A 26086-nucleotide genomic window follows, 5' to 3' on the forward strand; every position below is an offset into this window, starting at 1 on the left:
GGTTGGACACCGGTCCCATACACTGGCCGAAATTTCATGAGAAAATGTCTCGAATCAGCGCGCATTCCGTAACGCGAGTCCCAGGCAGGATGCCTTAGGTCACGACGCCACGACAACACAAACACATATATTTATTTATATAGGATAATAATGTAATGTATCCACGAGTTTGAAGAAGAAGAAGAAGAAGAAGTAGAAGAAGAAGAAGAAACAGTAAGGAATAACCACACAAGTACAGGTATATCTTATCAGTCTTTACACTTCTTGCACACGACTGTACTATGCTCCTAACAAACATTATTTGTACACTTGTAGCAAATAGATTTGGTATTTCTATCTGTCGCTGTAGGACATAGGGAACATCTTCTCCTCATGTTTTGATGGTTGCCACTAGTGTTGTTGTTACTTTGCACACTACTACCTAGATTAGTGATGAACGTTTCCATGTCCACATAAATCGACTTATGCACACGGAGATTGAACGATCTTCTAATCATGTATGCTTTGACCATTTTCATTGACATCTGTTTGATGAATAGTCTCCACTTTTGTAAAAGTCCTTTATGATACCTGGGATGATGGATACAATACAGAATGAATGTATTTAGAGCAGTAACGTCCACAATGTTACAGCAAAGCTCCATGGGCCAGCGTTTGGTTTTCATTTTACAAGTATAATTGTGCACTTTCTGATCATTACATCAACACCACCCTTAGTGCGACTGTAGAATTTTACAATCTCAGGTTTCTTTTTGGGTGATGTTCGTGAACAGCATTATCATACTACTTAGCAGAATAGCGCATTTGTTTTCCTTTGGGCAAAAACTATTTTCATGTCCTTGTGAAATACAAATACACTTTTGTTCACTGGTCGATTTTGTATTGGATTTCATTCCTTTTCCAATATCTCTCTTATTTTTGCCTAATTGATCCCACAATTGTCACTTTCTTCTCCAACATATATTGCGCCAAAGGTACATTTATAAAATAATTGTCCATGGTGATATTTCGGACTGTACCAAGTACACAGCAATTTAGAAACTTCACAATATTGAGAGCCAAATCCTTCTGTGGCGGTTCTCCGATATTTTTCTCCTGAATGTACAATCCCTTGAACGGTATAACCAGTTTCTGCTTCTCACATCCACATAATTTTTATCTCGTATTTCGCTGGCTTCTTTGGCATATATTGTACAAAACTACAACAACCTCTAAACAAACCAGCTATTCATATACTGTGACATTTGGTTGTGGGACCATTACTTTTCTGCACTGTTCCGTAAATATTTGCCACACATAAGAAATAAGAACAAGTTTATCTGTTTGTAATCTAACCTTCCGTGTTCTCTTATCATCGAACCTTAAAAATCTTCTCATAGCTTCAAAATTATTCACAGACATTGTAGCTCTATAAAATGGATAGAAAAATTTACCAAGAAGAAATTCTCTTATTGGAACATCCCAAGATTTGTCTGCTCTCATATGCAACAAAGTTCCAAGAAAAGCAACCATTTCATCTATTGATACTTCTTGCCATTTTATTTTCTTTAGTAGATAAAACCTTTTTACTTCTAAGTTGATACATCTCACAGTTTTATCCAAAATATTCTGTGGGATAAATAAATCCCTGGCACCTCTGAGAGTAGCAGTTCTTATAGCCCTTGAAGGACTTAATACAAATCTTACAAAGTTGTGGCCACGAGGTTTACTCTGAGCAGTGGCTTCTGTCCTCCATATCATCCCACTAGAAGCAATATATTCTCATCTATGTGTTTTGATTGTCGACTGGTGTCAAACAGGCATCCAGATTTCATCTTCATGCTCACACCATCACTATCCAGTTCTGCAGAAGAAACTTCATCTTCATCCGGAGTGTTGCCATCAATTGCAGGAGATGTATATTCCTAATCGTCGTCCGAAATTTCACTTTCCAGCTCTAGAAGTCTTGCCAACTCATGAAAATATGTGAAGTAGTTCATATGATTCTGTTTAGATAGCACACTACAATAATACTTACGATAATAAAACCATTTAAGCAATGGGTCTATTGGACCCATGTTATGTAAAAGTGTAGTATATATGAACACGAATAAAAAACATATATAAAATAAAAGAATAAAATAACAAATGTGCTACAGGTGTATAAAGGAAGTAACAAGAGTAGCATACTTAGTGGGCAGAGTCACAATGTGAATTAGTTATTTAGATAATAATTATTAAATATTCCGCCGGGTCCAATGGACCCATGTTATGCATCCTAGGGTTAGTATAGAAAAGGGGATCTGACAGTTTACAGCATTCATACAACAGCCCAAGGTTGCGGGTTCGATTCCGGGCCAGGTCGATGGCATTTAAGTGTGCTTAAATGCGACTGGCTCATGTCAGTAGATTGACTGGCATGTAAAAGAACTCCTGCGGGACAAAATTCCGGCACATCCGGTGACGCTGATATAACCTCTGCAGTTGCGAGCGTCGTTAAATGAAACATAACATTTAACATTCATACAACAGTGCGGCGATTGTTTATAACTTGTTAGTGGTCATTGCAAACAAACGGCAGTAGTAGTGAAACATGGCTAGCCGTGATTGTGTGAACTCCCCAAATAATTTTTTTTATATAATTATGGTGAGTTTATGATTAAGAAACGTCACAAAAACATTAAATTCAATAACGCTATATTCACTTAGCTAAAGCTGGGAAAATCATATGCGATAGAGAAAAACTCAGCTCAGTTTTGGATTGAATGCCCCAAAGAACGCGTAAATTTAGTATAAATTAAAAGAAGTTTTTGTGAACCGTAATTTCGCAAGCCTGTGTAAGACACCGTGCTCTCTTTTAATCGCTTCGTTTGAAAGCATGAGCTTTATTATAGCGAAATCAAGCTTGAATGGTTGTTTGTATTTAGTAAGTGGAAAACCTCGATTTGGTATATTTTTGATCTTATATTTCTGAAACTTGAGATTTTCAGGATTTCTTACAATAGGCCTACGAGTAAAAACAAATGCACTAATCAACAAAAATTCAAATTGGCATGATATCATTGCAAAATGTTCAGTATTATTCATGAAGATACTGTGTTCAATTTTAACTGAAAGTACGTTATAGCTTTTAATATTCCTTAATAGCTATTTACGCAACGAGATGCGAAATGATAGGGTTTTAAGAACGAGTTTTAGACAGTCGATCGAGAATCCCTAATGTATTTATATTTTAAAGAGAATAAAATTGTTGATTCGTTCTCTCGCAATGACGTACTTCTGATATTAAAGACGAAATAGTATTACATTCGTATGGAAAGAGATTCGGACCCGTTAACGATAGATATACATGGAGGATGAGGAGTAACAGGGAGTTATATAGCCTATACAAATCTTCCGACATTTACGTACATTTAGGGTCTCCAGACTAAGATGGGCAGGACATGTCAAGAGGATGGAAGGGAATGAGAGAAGAGTTGGACGGCCTAGACTTCGGTGGGAGGACTGTATCATGAAAGACATGAGAAAGCTTGGAGTTAAGAACTGGTGGACGGTGGCCAAGGAAAGGGACTCATGGCGAAGGTTCCTGAAAGAAGCCGAGGCTCAACGCGGGCTGTAGTGATGATGATGATGATGATGATGATGATGATGATGATGATGATGATGATGGAAAGAGATAGATTTCACGGATATGTAGTAAGTTACGGTGATTGTTTCCTAGAAAACAAGAAAAAATTGAAAACAAGATTCTAGAGGAAAAGGAAAATACAACCAAGAAGGTAAAACTCGTTGGGACAATAATGAGTTCCAGTATTCTGCTACAGAACATAACTGTGTCACTGCGAGAAGGAAATAATATATGTATCAAATCTCCAACTGTTGTAATTTAAATTTAAATAATTGTGTTGTGAATATTTATATAAGTAAATAGTTGGAATTTATGTTTTCATTATTTCTAATTAGCGTGCTTAGAAGTACTTTTAGACACGGAAATTTATTTTTAAACATGCTAATTTATGGATGTGGAAATCAATTACTTTTCGATACTAAAATGAGAATCGAAAAACCGTCATTATGAAACGACTGTCTAAAAACAATATTTATAAATGTATTCGTATACATTTTCGTAAGTAGAAGCGTAGTCATGAAATTCAGAAGTAAGAAACTACTGTCGGTATTCTATACTTATATATTTCGAGCATTGGTCCTCTGTTATAAATAGGGGGGAATGAATTTTTTAATTTTGTATGGAGACCCGAATACCGTACTGCATCCTCAAATGGGCTTATTGTGCCTTTATTTAGGAATTATTGTTTACGTCCGAACTGTCTTTTCCTTGTCTTACATATGAAGGGTTCAGAGCCATAGTGGGCCAAGCGCCATTTATTAAAAGCGGAGAAAACAAGAATTAAAATTAAGTGATTACCATAATTTAACGAAACATATAGCAAGTAAGATAAAGTATGCACATTAAAATTAAATGATATGTCAATCTTCATTAAATTATGGTATTTACTTAACTTTAACCTTTGCTTTCTCTGTTTTTAATAAATGGCGCTTGGCCCGCTATGGCTCTGAACCCTTTATATGTAGTGGCATCTGTCGATTCAGCCATGCAGATTTAAGGACCCAATGAAGTGCCACTAGAGCTCTCTTTCTGCCTCAGAAAGCGTACAACGCCTAATCAGACTGACGCAACCTGAAACAGGGGTTTAACTTTAATTATGCAAGGTTTGCCTCATTGGGACTGGAGAGTTGTTCCGATGGGAATGATGGGAAATAACTGGCTGTAACTGTTGCCAACCTGACAATTTTAAATATACATTATGACTACTTGTTATTTACATAATTTATCACTTTTATAACATTGCTAACTTATTATTGAACTATAGAAAAAGTCTTTTTTGTATTGCTGATTTACAATTTCAATCGGAGAGAAAGTATTCATATTAGTCACATTTATTCAGTTGGTCAGTGATTAAATGTTGGCAATTCTATTGCCTTTCAATTTAATAAATATAGGTTGTTGTTGTGAACAGGTCGGGTAGCAGAGAATTGTTTTCAGTTTTATGTTTAAGTATTATATTCATATGCATATGTTAAACTAACATTCATATGTAATATGCACAAATTGTGCTTAAACATTTTATTTAAACTAATAAATAATTACGCTTTCTTTTGAGGAATAATATAACAGGAGAACCCAAGAAAAACTATCAGGAATTTTGTCTTTGTACACCACAAATACGGCTCCTTTATCACCGGGATTCGGACCCGGGTCGCAGTCATCATAAGCCAGTGCTCTGCCAATTGAGTTACCTAGGCGGCTTGGAGGGAAGAGTTAATAAGTGTTTAGTCTACCATAGACGGCACTAGATATGCAGGAGCAGCAGTGTTTCCAGTCTTTCGTGTTATTATTTTCTTTTATTGACAGAAATTCTCAAGTCTGCAGCTATATTATTGTACTATTGAATGCTAATCAGAAGTGGAAAAGGACAAAATGTTGTTTTGAAATTGTCTAGAGGTTTCAGAGATTTGAAAAAAAAAAGTTTTTGAGGTTAGGCCTACGTTTCTCTGTATGAAACGTAGATTCACTACTTCGTCATACAAAAACCCAGAACAATGTAAGCATGCCTCTTTTCTTACTTCAAAATTTTTCGAGCGCAGAAATCAGCTGGTGTAATTGCACAGCTTCAATTTCTTGCTGTGCAGAAAAAATTGTCAATGGCTGATTTCCTGGAAGATGGTGTCATTATCAATGAAAATATTAAATCGCCATTAACTTGCAAGACAGCTTTCTTATAGGTGCCATTAACATTAATAGCGCAAAAATGTCATCTTCCCTTGTTTCAAGTAACCTAAGTGATAATACAATTCTTCTCTTTCAGCTATATACTCTTCAATAACATTTCAAGATATAAAGGAAATATTGCATAAGCAAAGGATAGTCAAATGAAAACGGATCAGTCACCAAAAAATGTAAATGAACATTGATTACCTCAAAAATAATCCCCGTAACTGTTTATAAGATACATTTATCCCTCTGGGAGACAAGGCGGTCAATCCCATTCTTGTGGAAGTCTTTAGGCTGATGACAGAACCACAACCTTAACCAGTCACACACGTCCTTGTCCGTTGCAAAACGATGTCCACGAATGTCTTTCTTCAAGTCGCCAAAAAATGTAGAAATCGCATGGAGAAAGATCTGGGCTGGCGGATGCTGAAGTGTTTCCACCCAGATCCCTGAAGCGTATCCTGCACCCGTTGACCAGTATGGAGAAAGGTAATGCCGTTCAATAGCATTGCAGGGCTTTTCGACTTCTGGGTCCTGGAGTATAGTATACTATACTTCATTCATACATTTAGTTCCAAATTTTCCACTAGGCGAAATTGTTATCGATCACATCTTTTCTGTGCTTGTCAAGCTCCTGACATCTCTTGGGACTTTCAGGAAGCACAATAAGATCAATTCAATCATTGCAATGCGTGTTTCAACTATTTGTAAATGAAAATGGCGATCAGCAACTCAACGCCAAGGTACCTATGGACATACTTTCGAAGTACACAATAAACGTTATATTTTAAGGATAAAACAAATTGTCCACACCTGTGGAGTAACGGTCAGCGCGTCTGGCCGCGAAACCAGGTGGCCCGGGTTCGAATCTCGGTCGGGGCAAGTTACCTGGTTGAGGTTTTTTCCGGGGTTTTCCCTCAACCCAATATGAGCAAATGCTGGGTAACTTTCGGTGCTGGACCCTGGACTCATTTCACCGGCATTATCACCTTCATTTCATTCAGACGCTAAATAACCTAGATGTTGTTACAGCGTCGTAAAACCCAATAATAAAAAAATAAAACAAATTATGATATATTATGTATGTGCAGAGACCTGAAGTATAGTATAATATAACTGCATTTTTTCCCCAACTGTAACCTGCAGAATTTTTTCAGCATTTTTCCTCATTTCAGTAACTTTTTTTTTGAAGTGTAGAATTATATTGAACTTTAAAAATAAAATAAAAAAGTCTCAGAACTTAGGATAATATGACGCACTTAAGCTTCTGCTAAGCGTCTTCATAGTGATGCACACTGTAGCCCCATGCACGAGACAGTCCACAAGCAGCGGGTCCTTACAGTCGAAGAAGAACGTCATCATGACTTTCCCGCAGTGACCCGCGTCCGTCTCGGAATCTCTTTGATCATTTGAGTGTGCTGTCTTCCTTCTCCATACATGTCAGCATCGATAGTAAACAGCGGTATTACCAACTTCGCGCGCCTTCGGTTCTATGGGTGGTGATCCGTTTTCATTTCATGTACCTAATATTTTGTTGAGATAAGCATTATTTTATTGTTCCTATTTACATAAATTAGGATCAATTGATATTAGGGAGAAAAATTCGCTCCGGCACCGGGGATCGAATCCGGGTCCTAGGGTCTACGTGCCAAGCACTCTAACCATTGAGCTACGCCGAAGTCTAATCCACAGCACCGGATCGAATCTCCCTCCTCCAGTGTTTTTCCCTTTGTGGCCCACTCCAAGTTCAACATGTATATTGACATTTATATTAAATCACCTGCCGTTATACAAGGAGCACAGATATATTCTGTAGGATCAAAAATTAATCTTTATGTAGATTTTTCGCCCCATAGTGCATACTACTGTGGAATCCCGGGCACCAAATCATTCAATTGAGTGCGCTCCTTATATAATGGCAGTTGACTTAATATAAATGTCAACATAAATGTCGAACTTGGAGTCAGGCCACAAATGGAAAAACACTGAAGGAGAGGGATTCGATCCGGTGCTGTGGATTGGACTTCGGCGTAGCTTAATGGTTAGATCGCATGGTACGTAGAACCAAGGACCCGGGTTCGATCCCCGGCGCCGGAGCGAATTTTTCTCCCTAGTATCAATGTTACCATAACGGATATATTCTGTAGGATCAAAAATTAATCTTTACGTAGATATAGGCTAAATTAGTATGGCATGTAGACTATGTACAGTAGTGACAAAAAACCGGACCGACCCTTGTAGCTGATTTCAGAGCCTTGTTCACTCCAGAACACGATAGACTGGTAACTAAGACTTTCGTGGTTCGAATCCTGCCTGGGAGGGAAAATTTTTTTGTTCCTTATTCAAATTTATTCCCAATACTTTTCGATTGCTGGTAAAATTCATGTTCTGGGAATAATAAGTTAATTAAGTAGTAAAATATCGCTGCAATCGAAAAGTATTGGGAATGAATTTGAATAAGGAACAAAAAAAAATTTCTTCCCAGGCAGGATTCGAACCACGAAAGTCTTAGTTACCAGTCTATCGTGCTCTGGAGTGAACAAGGCTCTGAAATCAGCTACAAGGGTCGGTCCGGTTTTTTTGCCACTACTGTACATTTGTACTAAGTAGATGAGAATAACAACTTGGTACTTGGTTTGCAGGCCACCAACAGTGCGGAATCGCAGGTCCTGGAATCGAATGCGGACAAGGGTTCCGTGAAGGAAGTCAATGGTGAGACAGATGGCTGTACCACTGAGCACAGGTCGCCTCTCACGGTAGTATGGGGGGTGGCAGCCTCGCACTGGTCGTCTGAGGCTGCTGCTCCTCGGTGGACTAGAGACCTTGATTCAAAACCAATCACCCGGCAGCTGTGTGATTGGTTCTAAATTAACGTTTCTTATCCTCTTCTCTTTCTCTACTTTGCATGTACTTGCTTCTTCTGCTCGCCTTTCAGCCATTTCCCTCAACCTTGTCATGTTAACAGCAATGATTATAAGGAAGCATTACCAAGACACTGGTATTTAACAGGAGGTTTATGATTGTTATTTGCTTTGGAAACTTCATTTCTAAGGCACTGACACACTGCAGTTTAGTCACTAATTGTGTCCTCCCTCATATCGTATATTTTAGTTCCTGCTTTGGCCGGTCAGAGAACATCTCTTTACTAACCAGGAAACTTGGTGGGGCCAGGGACAGCTGATCGGAAATTTTACTTGGAGCCATCTCAGTCAGGGGCAAGATTCATTTACCGTCTTTGACAGGTGTCTGTGACCCTGCAAATAATTTGAGATTATGTTACTGTAAACCTACCCTCCTATTTACTTTCAGCAGTGATATCCATAACTGTACAATGATGGATAATTCCTGAGTTGCTAAATAAATGTTTTCGGCATATATTTCATAACCCTGAGTGATGTAGGCCTACCACAAAAATTACATTTCCAGTACTCGCACCCGCAAGATGACTTTTTTTTGCTCATAACTTTCTCCTATCGCCAGGAACGCATATTCCAGTCGCGAACAATATGTACCGTAATTCTATGTCACCGGATTCATTACCTTATTTCCTACCGAAAGAATACACGAGAAACATTATTATCGCCCTTCGAAATTTGTCGTTTTAAAACAAAGGCGTCACTTTCATCCCACCAACTAGACCAACCTTAATGCATTCATTTTCGATATTTAGTATTTGCCGCTGTGCAGGAGTGGCCCTCATACGCCCCTGATTATTTCCCGCGCATGCTCCTCAGTCCTGCATGTTCTCAATGCATACATCTGCCGTCAGAGATGCTTAGCAATGTTGATCTTGCTTCTCCGTCAGTATACAAGAGCAAGGTTCCGACCTACACTATACGTAATGTGTCAGTGGTTATTTGATCAGCTTGGAGCAAACTACAGGGCAAGGACGAAGAGGATACATAGTTCTTTGAACGAGCGAAACTTACCTCGATGATGGAAGAAATAGGTATGTGATTCACTGGAATTAATGACAGCGGGGAACAATTAATATAATAATATCCTGTTTCAAAAAGTAGTGTTCGAATCCCGGTCGGGGAAAGTTACCTGGTTGAGGTTTTTCCGGGGTTTTCCCTCAACCCAATACGAGCAAATGCTGGGTAACTTTCGGTGCTGGACCCCGGACTCATGTCACCGGCATTATCACCTTCATTTCATTCAGACGCAAAATAACCTGAAATGTTGATACAGCGTCGTAAAAAAATAACCCAAAAAGTAGTAGCCGTCATACACAGCGGCCATATAAAGAGCATCGAAAATTAGCCAACAATATTCTCTTGCTGGGATTATTTCATTATTTGACAGCGTGAAATTAACCAACTTGTATTCTGTGTATCACGAGTAGGAGAGATGCTTTACGTAACATTTCTAAGTTCAGAAGCTTTCGCGTATGTCTTAATCCCATCCGTATACAAGAACCAATTTTATTTCGCTCACGTTTATAGAATTTTACAAAGTTGTATATTTGGCAGACAATTTTACAGAAATTTATCTAACGATATAGAAAGTTTATTATTAAAATCTGAGGGTCTTCATACTTCACGAATTAAAAAATAAGTTTAATAATACTCGTAGTTATTTGTAATTAAAGACAACAGCCATAAATATTGCAGACTCACCTTTCTCTATACACCTCTGTCTCCACTCGTAATAAATGGTCGAATTGTGAATACCTGAAGTGAGCGTCATACACATACATTTCATACGGAATAAAAAGAACTAAATTTGGTTCGTAATTGAAAAAAAAAAGACTAATTTTAAACCCATAAATAACACGATGGTGAAGAGACATATACTTCATTTTAAAACCATGTCCAACGAAATGTGCATCGACATACAGTTGTAATATTGATAAAATGTCAGGCAGTAGGAAGAAACGCTCAATTTAATATAATATTTTACCTTAGCTGAACCACAGAAACATTGGTCTCAATGTTAACACACTCGAACGCACAGCTCACAATTAAGTCTATCTTGCAAATTTGCTGTATCTAGCCTGGAGTTAGTTATAGGATACACACGTCATATGAACAGTGAAAAGTATGGAGTAAGCAAAGTAAGCATGGCTACGGTTTTATAATGTAAAAGAAAAAAGAGTTATCTTGGTATAGGCCTAACTGTTAGAGAAATAATGTTTGAAACAATACCATAACTGCAACGGCAACATAACTCTAGAGGTCTAGACTATTCGAATCTATGTAGCTCTGATTGAAGTCACACGAAGATAAACGAACTACGTACTTCTCATCTTATCCTCTCACAGACACGAAAGTTGAATCACTGAGGCGTTTGAAACCAGTGGAATAGAGTAGAATTTCAAAACCAGAAGCCCGAAATCAAATTCTGTTTCTCGTCAAATCACTCCAACATTTCCCACATCATGACCTCCATAAAACTAAATACAGTATGTGGGCAAAATCGTACTTCCTCTGTGTTGTCCGCGGATAACATAATCCTGCTATTCTTGAGAGATAGGTCTATTCGTCCAATAATCCTACAAGTCTTTCTCTCTCTCTTTCTCTCATCTGTCTATCTTAGTCTCTCTACACATCTCTCTCTTCCCTCCCCCCCCTCTCTCTCTCTCTCTCTCAATATTTGTCTGTCTCTCTGTACAAACATGTACGGACAAACGATTAAAAGTTAAATTACCACAAAAATGCACAATAATTTTAATAAAGTTTTTATTGAGATTGTAGTTACACATAGAGAAAGTAATAAAGTGGCGGCAGATTAGAAATAATATTCATGAGTAGTTAATATAACAAACAAACAAAAAAAATATGTCCAGGACGTTGATGCGGCATTGTGTCTGTTGCAGTGTCGACGTCGACACCAGAGACTAGCATCACTCTATACACATTGTCAAGGGAAGGAGAGCCCTGCATCCTGATGCAAATGGACGCGTCCATCACTTTCGTCTATAGGACAAAATCCGGAGAAGATCGGGTGAGTTAGTACACAGCATAACAATCGAAAACAACACATTACACCATGGCAACCTTAGAGATACTGCAACTTATAATCGCGACGCTGTTATTCCCGGCGTGACTCCTCCTCTTTGCTTACGTCTTAGGAAGTCAAGGCTCTATAAAGTCTAGGTAGGTAGTATCGTTCGCCATTTTTGTTCTTTCGTTGCCGAGCTACCAGACGAGGGATCTATTTGCCACACCGTTGAACAGTATCATGTCGTAGCTCCTATGATAATAAATCAAACGCACTGAAATTGAGCAAATAATTGAGCGGCAAATAACGTCCTCGTGTGCTTTCTGCGAACGCCAACGAAAGAGACAAAATGGCGGGCGATTATATATTAAGTATTTATCCAGCCTTAGGAAATGCTTTACATCTTCATCAGCGAATCACAAGACGCACACGTTTAAATGTAGCCGACCTGCAACGTGATTGGCTGCCGGAAATTAGAGCGATGGGACTATAGTATATACCACTGGAATCATTGTCAAGACTTCACACCACGGTACACATAGCAACCATAGAGTTACTGTAACTCACTACAGTTCATTGGCATCACTGACAAGATGCTACATTATACTAAGAGAATTGTAGAATTACTGTATGTACTGGACACCACTGATAGTACTGTAAAAATTTCACGTTATACCATGGCAACCATAGGGCTACTGTAACACACTGGACACTATTAGAACTTTTGTCAATACCACCACGTTATAGCAATCACTGAATTACTTTAACACATTGGACTCCATTGGCACCAATCTCTAAAGTACGACGTTACACCATAGCAACCATAGAGTTCGCATTTTATCGCACATTCAAAATTCATGGTTAAGGGATATACAGATGAAAATACAAAAGTACCTACAAGCCTTTACAGTCAATTCGCATTTTATCGCTCTTGCTAAAAATCATCACCCCTACTTATAATAGATGTTGAAAATGTGGACCCTCTTGTCCTAGACAAGTGCAATATCGCATAGACTGTTCACTGGTCTTGTTCACTGCCCTCAGTTCTTCCACTGAAATTGTTCTAATTTATAAGTCAATGTTATATTTCAGTTACTGAAGTACAAGTAGGGTAAAGTTGTCTATTTCCGTGATGCCCCTAATCCCGTAATACTTTTTAAAAATTGAATGTCAGTCAAAGCTTTGCCATTCGACCATAGCGCCAGACATCTTTCTCGAAAGAGTGCTTCTTTCACCTACTTTGGAGACATCGGTGAACTTCCTAGCAAAATACCCATTTCTGTGACATTCAGTGAAAAAAAGTATCACGGAATTAGGCAACTTTACCCTAGTTGATTAGATTGATACATTAATGGATTGATTGTAAAATATGGGTTCTATTATTTTTCTTCTGGTACTAATGACACACCAGACTTCGATTTTTTTTATCAGTGTGGGATTTGATGCAGTATTACAGGATTTTCTGCACACCAATCTGTTATTGTGATGGTTCACACGGAGAAGTCTGAGAAAAACATAACCTGTGAGTCAATAATTACGCCACCTTGCACGGAATCTAAAAATCTATCGCAATAATTCACTCGAAAAATGAATCACCTTCTGGGGGCATAGTTCTAAGATTTAAGATATAATAAACGTGTTACGTTTCTTGAAGATACTGACACGTCAGTCTGCTGAGCTATTTTTTTAGCGATTTTTCTGTCAAAAGTTTGAGAACATCGCCAATATCAGCTCATACCTCTATTACATTTGGCCTGTGTCTAGGTTGTTTTGTATTTGGTCTATTTCTAGGGTGTTTTTTTATTTGGTCTGTTTTGTTTAACACCGACCCATGTTCCCATATTTATTCACTAACTTACGTACTGCCTGCCTCGTGGCGATCGAATATCTTACACGAAACTGCACTCACAACAATCGCACAATTGCACACCACGCACGAGAGCGTCCAATGTGAAGGGCAATTTGGGAGCAGAGTGGACGGGAGACTAGTGCCGGCCGGTCCACATGCAGTAGATCGGTAAACCAAACCAATAACTGTGATTAACTCCGTCTATTCTGCTGCAGGAAGTGTCTGAGTATGTCCCAGCAGAGGTGGAAACGGATGGTGACTGCAAAGAAGAGGATGAGGCGAATTTCGCACTGCAATGGCCCAACCACGTGCTCACGTGGAACTTCGCCAAGACGCCGGGTCGCGAGCGCTGGTACGTGAATGGCGTTCGCCTCGACGTGCGCACGGACTCGAGCAAGAAATTCCAATACATCAACAAGCCAGGTGCGCCCGCATTCTGTACACTGGATGTGTAGACTCAGAGTAGCAATCATTTCCATCCCCAGGGTCTTTCTCTCCTATTCTGTCTGGTTATTGTCTTCATTGCACTGCACAGTGACTTCTGTGTTACGTGGCCCGCCACTGTACTGTAAATTAGTAGGTACTATGTATTGTGTAGGGCTTAATATTATATCCCGACTAACTTCAACTTAACAATAGTATCTTATCCCTCTTCTTGTGTGTTTTTCTTGTTGTAAAATGCTCCTAACACCACGGCAAAGTTATTGTCTTGTAATGTTAAATATTTCAAAACGAATAATTATAATAATTCAATTTATATAACATGTGAAGTTTTTGCCATGAAACATGTATATTCCACCTGTAAGAAGAGAAAAATTGTAACATTTTGACATAAATATTTACTTTAACGTCACTCGTGGTACCACGAAAACAGAAGTGTAAGATGCACTTCGTGCCTCGTGGTTTTCCACGAATCCATCTCACTTCATTCTCTATTTGTGCCTCGTTATAAGATGGGCCACTGATCTGTACCAGTATACATTTCAGATTCAAATTCTAGTGTTCATTCGTATTTGGCTACCAAATGAACCTTGGCCTTGCGGTGCTTCTTTCCTCCTTCGACTGGACAACTGAACAGGGTTGTATGATGCAGCAGCAGTCGCTCTCTGCGCTGTTGCGGGTAACTCTGTGCGGTCGGAATAATTTTGTCCAGTCATTTAAGGTTCTTGCTAGTTTACGCGTTTCTCGGCTTTTTCCTCAGTGCAAAATTTACTGAAGTTCCTTAAGTGGAACGATCTGAACGAAGTGAGATAAGTGGACTTTAGTCTAGGAACTCACATAAATTTTAAGACTAGTCCCAAGAGCGAACATTAAATCCAGATGTTTGAGATGGGCATGTAACACGAATGGGCGAATCCAGAAATGCATATAGAGTGTTAGTTGGTAGGTCAGAAGGAAAAAGACCTTTGGGGAGGCCGAAAAGTAGATGGGAGGATAATATTAAAATGGATTTGAGAATGGTGAGATATGATTGTAGAGACTGGATTAATCTTGCTCAGAATAGGGACCGATGACGGGCTTATGTGAGGATGGCAATGAACCTCCGGGTTCTTAAAAGCCATAAGTAAGTAAGTCCCAAGAGCCCTGCTAAGTACACACACCAGTGCACTATCTTTTACTTACATACTTACTCTCCATCGTATCTCTCTCATTAATTGATTCCCCGTCTCTCTCCATTATCTAATTATTAGATAGGATATAGGCTACTCATTCTGTTTGCGGTAATGTTTAATTACTCTTTAAATCCATTCTTATTATTTTAACGTAAAGTTTCATACTAAAAATAAAAACGTTTCATGCAATCAGAGAGATTTCATAAATCCCATGTCATTTTTTCACAGATATCCTTTCCTCCAATTTCAACCCTAAATAAAAATACCAAGAATTTAAATATGATTAAAACACGGCTACAATCTTCGGCTAATCATGCGATTATCAGATGTATTTTCAATCTCTCCAATTAAGAAACAGGAAGGATGTGCATGGAGCAGTGAAGATTTTTTTTTCTGTCAGTATACCGAAGAGACACTATACTAACAATATTATTGTTTATTCAAGACAAGTTTGAATCTTTTAAGTGGCACCAATAGGACATCACTCATGAGCAACTAAGCCAGAAGACAATGAGGTAGGCTGACCAGTTCCTTTCCCCTTGGATTGCATACATCGCTGGCTACTGGGTGTTCATTTCAAAGTATGTCATGACGTCACTGTTGATGAGTCAGCGATTTGAAGCGAGTTTCAGCTTTTGTGTCAGAGAAGTTGCCTATTAATCAAGGCGTTCAATCTGAACTTGAGAACGTGTACGGTATATCTTGAACGTCGTAGCAACAGATGGCGGTCTGTACGGTCTGTGTGCTACCATAACCTCTTTCGAACTGTTTTTTGCGCGGCCTAGTCGTACGCAGGGTATTTGTTATCATCGGTTGCGTAAGGCAACATTTCACAATACAAATCAAATGCCCCGTGTCCATGTCGACCGTCGACGTTAATGTCAACAAATACGTAAGTAATCGTCTTAACCCTCTCCCCATATCCCGACATTAAGAAAAAACTCACCTCAGTACATGTTTCGAAACAGTTCATATTCCTGCCACTACCGGCGTTACCGTACGTAACGGTAAGTACTCTTCTGAAAGAACGCCGTACTTGCTAGGCAACTTCTCTGGCAGATAAGTAATACACCTCTGCGGAAGTGTAGGAAGATTAAATTCTCTAGGCACATCGATTAGCCACGTGACGGCATACAGCGAGCCATGACACATTTTGAACTGAACACCCAGTAGTAATAGGCTATTACACTAATGAGACTACAGGTGTATAAAACAATATTGTTCTTCCTCTAACACATACTGTCAATTTAAATGTACTGCCTGATAATAGGTGTACATATCAGCCATAACCTCAATTAGAAGTAACTATCTTTCAGAATTCATTGCATCCTTGCATTGTACTCGTAATATCGCCCTGAATATCTGTACAAACTGATAAAACACCATACTCAGACTTTCACAATATCTTTCCAGTAAATTGTAAATCATACATTCATTGGTACTGATCGATTCTTGCAATTAGTGTAAAATTGTTTGCATAATTTAGAAAATGTGTTGTAGGCTTATATAAGGGTTCTTTGTTTCACAGTACAGAATACATGAGTACTTCACTTCTCACTAACAGAAACTGAAAGAGACTACTCGCGTGTCAATTTCAAGCCAGAATGAACATGTAGTGAGTGTATATTTTGTACAAGTCTCTTAGTTAGACAAATATCGTGATGCAACGTGAAAGAACTTGGAGTTCAAAAGAGTCAGAGTTTAATTAGCGATTCATGCAGTCTGTGATAAAGACTGAAGAGCAGCACGAACCTATGAATGAAGGAACTATGTTTCCTGAAACATTTGTATTTGTTCAGTGATAAGTAGAGACGAGAATTTCATGCAATATAAAATCCAAAAATATGAATGCATTCATGCACTATCAAAATATGAAACATGCACGATCAGGCGAAAAATACATTAAAATATCCACTTTCTTCTTGTTCCAAATTTCTTATTTCACTTCACTTTTTTTCTACAGATAACAACTAACAATAATTTCTAAATTGGTTTCTTGAGGTTCCTGCGTTTGTCATTCATTATGTTTTTGTTGGCAGAGAATTCCCTCTCTACATCGCAAGAAGTTATGGATACAAACTTGAATGAATTTTTTTTCTGTTATTTAGTTTTTTCTTTCCCTTCTTCAATTCTGATTTCTAAAGCTAAAATAAGGGACATAAAAATCGAGAAACTGGTGTGTCAAAACCATTAAAATATGCATTTAAACTGAATATAATGTATATAGTATATGCATGTTTTTATCCCCAAAAAGGCCAAAACACGCAAAAATGCACTGAAAAAGTACACATATTTGGAACCGGAAAGTAATGAAATGGATAGGTACTAAGTTTGAATTATGTTCCATGTTCCTATAAAAAAACATGCAATTGCATGGAATTCTCGTCTCTAAAGATAAGTTTCTCCTTCTCAGTGTATTACTTACTCCCTATGAATTCTCTTCCAGTCCTGAAAAGAATATAGCACGACGACAACGTAAACTCATCGACTCCACTATTGTTATGAATAAAGGGAAGAGTATGTTAGTCTACTGTAAGTAATGGAGACATTCATTCACCAGTAGTGATGCTATTAACTATAAAATAAGAATGATAATAAAATTACAGAATTACTGTTTTCAACAGGTACTATAAAATCTAAGTGACGGAGCATAGAAATCATGATTCCAGTATCCACACCCAGTGTAAGGACTGTTTCCATCTTCCTCAAATAGCGAAGGCCATAAATTCCAGTCACTAGAAATATATCGGTATCCTCTTTTGTGACTATTCTACTTCACTTCTTAATGTTCATTCAGTGCTATGGCGGACCTCAGAATGAGACTTAACTTTAGACGTTTAGAGCTTAGAGATCAGACTCAAGATCCCATGCAAGAGCGTCGGAATATTTAGATTTTCACCCTCTCAACATCTGTCTTCATCTCATTATCATTTTCGCCGTCGGGCACTCAAGTGGTAATGGCCCGTTGCAGGTCTAAGGACACTCAAGTCGTCCAAGGGCCACACGATGCTGTTCCCCACGCCGGTCGGGAAGTCCTACTCCTGCCAGTCAGAAACCTCGGTGGAGCTCCAGAACGGCGACGTGAGCGCCACGGTGTTCCTCCGGGGCTTCAAGCTGCAGCCTTTCATCAGTAGACGGGACTTCGGCCCAGGTGCGTGGAAGCCACGATTTTGAGTTTGAAATCCTCTAACATAGGTGTTCTCAAACTTCATCCTAAGGGTACAGATACCACTAATTTTGTGTGCTCAAGACTGAAGTACCACCTATCAGAAGAAATATGAATTGACTATGAATTGAAGTGTGTTCATAATTAAAGGTTTAGAAATTACAAAATATGTCTTTAATGAGAAGCATGGGCTTGTTTTGATAACATTAGTTTTAACGTCAGGAACAGGTTTTTAAAGTTTTAATCTCAGCTCAGATTCGACATAAAGTGTATTTATTCTTACGTCCGTCAAAAACACAAAAGAAGAAACCCTATTTACGTATAAATAAATTATCATATCTTGTAAAAGGCAAAACGAATTGTAGGCTTAATGTTTTTATAGCCCACGATCAATATTTGTTTTGTCTGTAACTCAAAAAATCCGACAGAAACGCAGGTCTCAAAAACCACAACCATAACCACAAGTAGGCTGAGTTAGCTATAATAAAATTGTTGTTTTTTATAGCAGAAATCTTTGAAGGCTGACTTCTCTTTCACATTTAAGAATGAATCTTTCATCCAAAACTCTGAACTAAGATCTTCTGTAAAGTAGATCCAGAACTCTGTGTATAAAATACTTGCATCGATTCTGTATCATATACATTAGGCTACTTAAAAATTGAGATGAATACCATTTTCCTTAACAAGTCTTTCAAGAAAGTAAAGATTGGGTTTTTTTTGTTATATTTTTTGGCGGTTTTTTTCTACTAATCCAAGTTTTAGTCAGCAATTTTATTTTGTCTTGGATCATACTTGTGTTGGAATCCTGAAGTACCTTCTTCAGCTCACTGAGTCTGCCGAACATGTTAGGAAAGCGGTCAACATATTATACTCCCGAATTCATCGTACAAACAATGCTTCAAACAAAACAGATCTGATGTTAGCAACAGATGCAAACATAAACTATAATGAAAATACAGAAGTCGAAAACAAACAAAAAGCGCTGGAACTGAGAATTTGACGGTTGGCCATAATGGATACTGGCTGGCGAGCACTTGTGACGCACTTTTCAAATAAAGTTATGTGTTGTTTTTACAAACCTAAAAGTGTACCACTTACTAAACCTCCGCGTACCACTAGGGGTATGGGTACTGCAGTTTGAGAATACCTGCGCTAAGGCATAAATGTTGGTGAAATTCTTGTATTTGTCTGAAGATTCGGGATCGTGTCGACTGCACATCACAGTAGTAGCATTGTGTGCCTGTCTAGAGTTAATAATAATAATAATAATAATAATAATAATAATAATAATAATAATAATAAAATCCATCGCTCCATCAGTAACACATGTCCACAAATTTTCTCTAACCAGTCCGATCCTTTGCAATTTCCAGCTGCGGCCTTCAGTCTCCTTTAATACAGAGCTTCTCTACATCATTGTAGATCTTCTCTTGCTCTCTATTCTTGTGAGTTCCATTGCAGCAGTCTGTTGCAGTCTTCATCTACAGAGTGTGTCGCCTACTTATCCATATTTACGTCTTTTGATGTCCAGATTAATATTTTCTTATTCCTGTTACTGCTCACAGTTGATCGTTTGACACTGTCCTAGGCCGCCATATTAACCTAATATTTGGTTATCAAATTAAATTCGGCCGAGGCTTACTATGTGCAACAGGCGTATCGCCGGAGTTCGCTTTAGGGCTATTGACAACAAGTGTTATAGACTTTCTATTGGTAGGTGTGGTTGGCATGCGTGTCATTGTTGCTTAGAATTAATGAAAAAAGAAAAGTGAATGACGAACGATGGAAGCGTCCAGAAGTGAGCAGCGTGCTGTAATTCGTTTTCTCACTGCAGAAAAGCGTACAGCAGCCGAAATTCATAATAGAGTGGTTGCAGTATATGGAAAGATATACCAGGGAAATCAGCTGTAAGGGATTGGTGTGCGCAGTTTCGTCTCGATCGAACATCTCCACAGGACAATCCATGACCACTTGGCTGTACGCCAAATTCAGTTCAACTTGCTGATACTCTTGTCCGAGAAAATAAGAGAATAACAACATAAGCGAAATAATTTTAAATTTATGACAGAACCAGGGACGTATCCATAAAATTCTCCAGAAACATCTGCAGTAGATATTTCAAAGCATGCGTGCAGAGGGTGCCACACTCTTTAACTGCTGAGCAGAAAGCCAAACGTGTGAAAATCTGTCAACAGAACCTTAAATAATAACAGGAGAAAGGTGATCAGTTCTTACATCGCTTTGCGACAGGTGACGAGTCCCGGTGCCATCATTTTGAGCCACACTCCCGTCAGTCTAGCTTCAAATGGAAACATACCAGATCTCGCAAAGGTTTCGCTGGGAAAAACACTACCACATTACTTTACAGCCCAGATTTATCTCCATGCGATTTCCATACTTCTGGAGATATGATGAAAAGTCTGAATGGAACCACATTTCCTTTCGACGAAGCGGTGCAAAATGCTGTTAAACACTAGTTCACAGGGTTTCTATGAAGTCCCGGCACCATTATCATTCACCTGGTGTCACAGTGGGAGAAGTGCACTAACAATCATTCGATATTAAGCCATAAGTTTAATTTATTTCTACTAGTGATGGCCGGTGTTTATAAAATACTGCAGTTTTCGCTGAATCTCAGAATTTTACCATACAGATCTCACACCTGTATAACAACACTAATTTTACGTAGACGTTAAATACCTTTACGTTAGAGCTGGCGCGCATGGCGCGCAATAATGCAGAAATCTCTTTGTTAAAAGTCATTTTAATTGAAGTGCAGTATGTAGGGGCCTACTCTTCAAACATGAGATGTAATAACGTGGTTTCAGCTTATGTTTTGCTCATGCATAGAGCTACAGAGCGCCACCCAACTCTTGATACTTGTATCAATGTGGCGAGCGCATGCGCATCTCAACAACAAACTTCAGTTGAGCGACAGGAATGTTGCTTGAATTGGTAGGTACGAATTAACATACTCGATCTTCGAATGTTGCAGTGTACGAGTGCTCCCCGGGCGGGGGGCCCGCCTTCCGCGACGAGACGGCGCCCATCGCCGTGGGCAGCACGCTGGCGGTAGTGGTCCTTCTCACCGTGACGGGGTACGGCGTCTACCGCTACTTCAAGGTCAAGAAAGTCCAGTATGACACCATGGAGTAAGCGCTTCAGACTGTAGTTGTGTAGCGGATCAAAACTGTTTGGGATTGTGTCACTGCTGTCCCTCCATGAAATGCCAATCCCAAAGTAGTTTTAATCCGACATTAGATAGAGTGCGCCATCTACGCGAAGTGGTTCCCAGTTGATTCTCTGCACTCGTGTTGAACTCGTTGCTAAGATACGGAATCGACTGTCGCTGGAATAAAGCAAGGCTATCTAAAGAATATTAAACTTTTACGTCATGGAAATTGTAACTTCGAGAATCCCGAGGAAGACCTGGAGATATGTCATTGCTCGCGGATCTACTGAACTTCATTGCGAAGAGATGGCATCGGCAAGTATACTACAGACAATGAAAACAAATAGCCTAGGTAGGTACAAACAGAAAAATACTGTTTCCATGGAAACAGGAAATCAAAAGAATGCGGCATTGCTTCAGGATTTTCAGGACTGTCAGAAAGCAAAACATGGAGGCGCTTCTTGAGGGATTACCATGGAAACAGTAGAAAGAACAAATTCTCATAATGTATAACGACAAGACTCTATAGGTAGGAGGAGATTGTTGATAAGTGTGGTTGTGGCCTATCTGAATGTATTATATCGTTATTTGTCTGCCATGAGGTCTGGAAACTAAGCCACTACATATGATAAGTTCTGTGATTTTACTCAGAAAGAACAGTTGTCGATTTTCTGTACTCTTTTATTATATCTCAATGCAAATACAGTAGAACCAACTTGCGTCAGATAGTGAAGAAAATATGCACTTATTAGCATACTTAATAAACACCAACGTCTGTATCATACAACTCTGTTCCTTGCAGACGTCTGTGTGACTCGACAACTGAAGACTGACTGTGTTATTGCAGTTTAAGTGCCTCCGCAAGAACCAGCCATCTGCTAGAACATGGTATGCAAACCAAAGCATTGAGTGCAGACAATGTTGTACTTCAGAACGCACACAATTCAGGATTGTATGTATGTCCATATTATTGTACAAAAATATTCAAGATTGACGATTGAGCAGATTAATAATTGTCCAAACAGAACCTCAACATTTCGTTCACCCTTGTCTGTTTGGGATTTCAATATTCATATTAGGAGTGAAGTTACCGCCACTTGCTTTCTTCACGTTGAATAATTATGTTATTTATCCATCTCGAAAATTTTATGTGTAAGACAATTATTTCGATACTACAGCTACCTAGGACCATACGGTTCACAGGATAAATTGTATTTGCAATTTTCTGCTAAGTAAATGAACAAACAAACTTACAGGCGTAAAGACAATTTTTAATAAGTTATTAAATTCATATATTTTGAAAACACGTGACGAATACGTCTCCGTAATACCAGTATGCGACATTTAAGAAGTATCTTTGTGCTTCACGACAAGCAACTGCATCTCATTTCAACTCACCATGTCTGTTTCTCATCTATAGCGCAATTACAATTGTTCTGTGGCTAAAACCATAGCATAGCTTAAAGGAATTGAATATCAAAGGGGAGGAAATCAATTGTAACGATTCTTACAACGCGCTCCTGGATGTAGTTAGATCTCGAGATACGGTGAAGGTAAGCATTGTAGCATGACGCCATTGGATCAGACTCCATGCCGCTTGTTCAATACAGCCCATGTAACATCAGTTTCTCGATTAGCTGCTTCTAATGACAGGCGATAGTGATTTACCAGCTCTTAAAACTTAAAATGAAATTCGTCACTATTAGTTTGAGGCAGAAACAAAGGCGTTCATTTACATTTTTCTTGTTTTGTTAATCGGTGTATTAAATTCTCATAAGCAGTCTTTTCTAAACCACCTGTAATCATTCCCCTCTGCAATGGATCAAAATAAATTACTTTGCCCGATTCTAAAGATACTACGTAGGTAATGAATAAATTAAATATTTTGCTAAAAACACCATGGGAGTTTTAAAGGCTATGTTCTCACAATCATATACAGTAGACGTAAATTATTTCTTAATCAGTTTGAACACTTTGCTCTGTCCTGGCCCCAACATCTTGTAACAATTAATTGGTGCTGTTTTCATGCCGACAATTTTGTCGTATACTAGTCTTGAAAATGTCGCCAAATTTATTTATTTACAGTACTGAAACTGTTCAAATAATATTTCGGAAAGTAATACAGATATTATAAATTACAATGTCTTCTGTTTTTTCATGACATTTTTTGTGAATGTCATATAAACATAGTTTCAAAATCACATATTCTTTTAATACGCAACATGGTGCCCTTACCATAATGAGATTTTTAAAAATTTTATTTCTACGTAATATTAGAAGCTTACTTTAAAAGAAAGAGTAACGTATGTCCAAGCAACAGTAAAGTATTCCGGTTTGGGGTCAGAATTTTTACATATCCCTACCGACTCTTCTTCTCTGTCATCTGGCGGTATTACTTCATTAAAGTTACTAGGTATTTAAAACACTGTACTGCAAACAAGCATATAATATTTTCTTATTAATTTCCAATTCTAACTTAACGAATATCCGTGCAATTTCACGACTTTGCTCGCACTGTATTTCTACAAGTTACGTTTTGTGTTCACCACTAAAATAATTTTCACTGGACAGTGACATAGCCAGGAATTGAAGATAGGGTGGGGTGCAAGTTTTGGGAACATCACTTGAAAAATTTGCCTATAACTTACATGCAACGTATCTAAAAGACAATTGTTTAATACTATGCAATGTAAAATCAATTTAGACTCCTAAAATGTTGTTATAAAGCAAAACCAATTCTGCGTCATTGCAGAGTGAATGACGAGATGCCGATCCTAAATAAATGTAGTTATTGTGTTGTTCTTTGACAGTCGTCAATTTAAAACAACTTGTCAGCAGAAATACAAGGATCTGCTATTCTAAATATTGGTCATTGTCGGTAGAAGCAGTCAAACAGTATTTTCCTTTCAGTGTTGCACCCGCAACATCACTGGTAAATGGTTTCTTCATGGTTGAAATTTAATGCATCTTTTTTTAACATTTCTTGGAAAATTGGGGAGGGAGGCTTCAGCCAGTGAGCCCCTCATGTATATGCCACTGTCACTGGATATGTAATCAGCCCTTTTTACTGTTTCCGTATTGTCACAAATACCAGAATCATTTATCAATAGTTGGGAAACAATTTCTTTATGATGTTTTGTGTCATACCTTCCTATTCTTCGTCTTCTACTTTCCGAAGGAGGATTACTAAAGGGACTATAACAATCATGCACAGTTCTTTTCAATATTTGACTTTGTTCGTAGTCACTAGACTTAAAATACAATGAACACATACGAGGTCCGTCACGAGGGCAAAAGTTTCTCCTTCTACCAAATTCAACACAAAACGTGCAACTTAAAACTCATTTAAATAAGACAGATCGCATACTTTGCAGTAGTAGTTGCAGCAGCAAAACTCCAGGAGGAAAAATTGCACGGCCAGGCGCATGCCAGATGTCTATCTAAAGACGTCATGGTCACTTCTATTTCCTCTTATCTCCGGAAAACCTAGCTGTGTTTACAAACAAGAAATATACTAATCTTTATTAATTAAACTTCGATTGTTTTATGAGCAATATGATTTTTATGTTTAGATCTCCTTTGAGAATTCTTTTAATTTTGATTAGATTAATGTAGGATGAACCCAGAGGTGGGATAAGGTACTTAGCCCTGAGAACTTCAGCCTTATTGGACCCATTGTACATTGTAACATAAAAGGCGGAAATAAGTAAACATTTCTGAAACCTTAGTCGGTTCAAATAGTTTGTTCAAGATACCTTTTGGTGGTACAGTATTTTCTTTCCTGGATTTATGACATGAAACGGTTGACATCTTCTGAATCTCAGGGATTTATTTGTTTCCAGCTTTTCAATTGATGATGTAACTCGTTATATTTCTTTCGATTCCACTACACTATACCTATGTTGTTTCTTGAAACGTTAAGTCAACTCATTATCTCTTGAAATCTTAACTCGTCGATGAATTATCCATCCAACATAAATGGGAACGCAATTGTTGAATGTCCATGAAAGATTACATCACGATCAAAATGGAATTTTGCGACGGACAGTTGTTAAAACTACATTATCTTATGATGAGAAAACACCTTGGAATCTACTGTGTCATTCTACAGAGAAACTGCAATATTTAAGTGATAGTGTGACCATGGCAACGGCGCAGATGGCTGGTTCGCCACTCGAAGGAGGCACTTGCGCGAAGTAGCTACTCTGCGGTATAAGATCGTGGAACCTGGTGTAATGTCTTCCACTTCTCTGTTGTTTGTTAGCCCTCACTGTTACTGTACATAACTGTATGTGATAAAGATACGGATGACATCTGGCCTCTTGCTTGCCAATCACCCATCCCTTCAATTTCAGCACAAGTGTAGTGATATTAGGCCACAGTTAGTTCGTTGGATTTTCTCCCGGGAGAACCAACTTCAAATTCTGGTGAGTCCAAGTGAAATTTTTGGTGAATGAAGATGCTGCTGGTTTTATGAGGTGCTCAAATGTTCTCTATTGTCTTTCCAGCAGGTATCTTTAATTCACAGCCAGTTTCAGTACCAGTAAAGATAGTTAAAGCAAACTACTGC

At 38.4% G+C, this 26086-nt stretch overlaps 2 protein-coding genes across 4 annotated transcripts in view; one reads left to right on the top strand and one right to left on the bottom strand.

The window, feature by feature from the left end:
• LOC138696315 (lysosome-associated membrane glycoprotein 5) overlaps positions 1-25829 on the top strand; it is a 44504-nt gene extending 18675 nt beyond the window's left edge. The window contains exons 3-7 of the mRNA XM_069821104.1: positions 8416-8485; positions 11592-11719; positions 13781-13988; positions 18150-18329; positions 21340-25829. Of these exons, the coding sequence (XP_069677205.1) occupies positions 8416-8485; positions 11592-11719; positions 13781-13988; positions 18150-18329; positions 21340-21500 (747 nt within the window). The 3' untranslated portion in view covers positions 21501-25829. The remainder of the gene's footprint in view (positions 1-8415; positions 8486-11591; positions 11720-13780; positions 13989-18149; positions 18330-21339) is intronic.
• The window catches only part of LOC138696321 (F-box/LRR-repeat protein 7-like), a 122797-nt gene that overhangs the window by 83326 nt on the left and 13385 nt on the right, over positions 1-26086 (bottom strand). The gene's annotated exons all lie outside the window — the stretch shown is intronic.

This window comes from Periplaneta americana, chromosome 3 (genome assembly GCF_040183065.1).
Source record: "Periplaneta americana isolate PAMFEO1 chromosome 3, P.americana_PAMFEO1_priV1, whole genome shotgun sequence".
NCBI lineage: Eukaryota > Metazoa > Arthropoda > Insecta > Blattodea > Blattidae > Periplaneta > Periplaneta americana.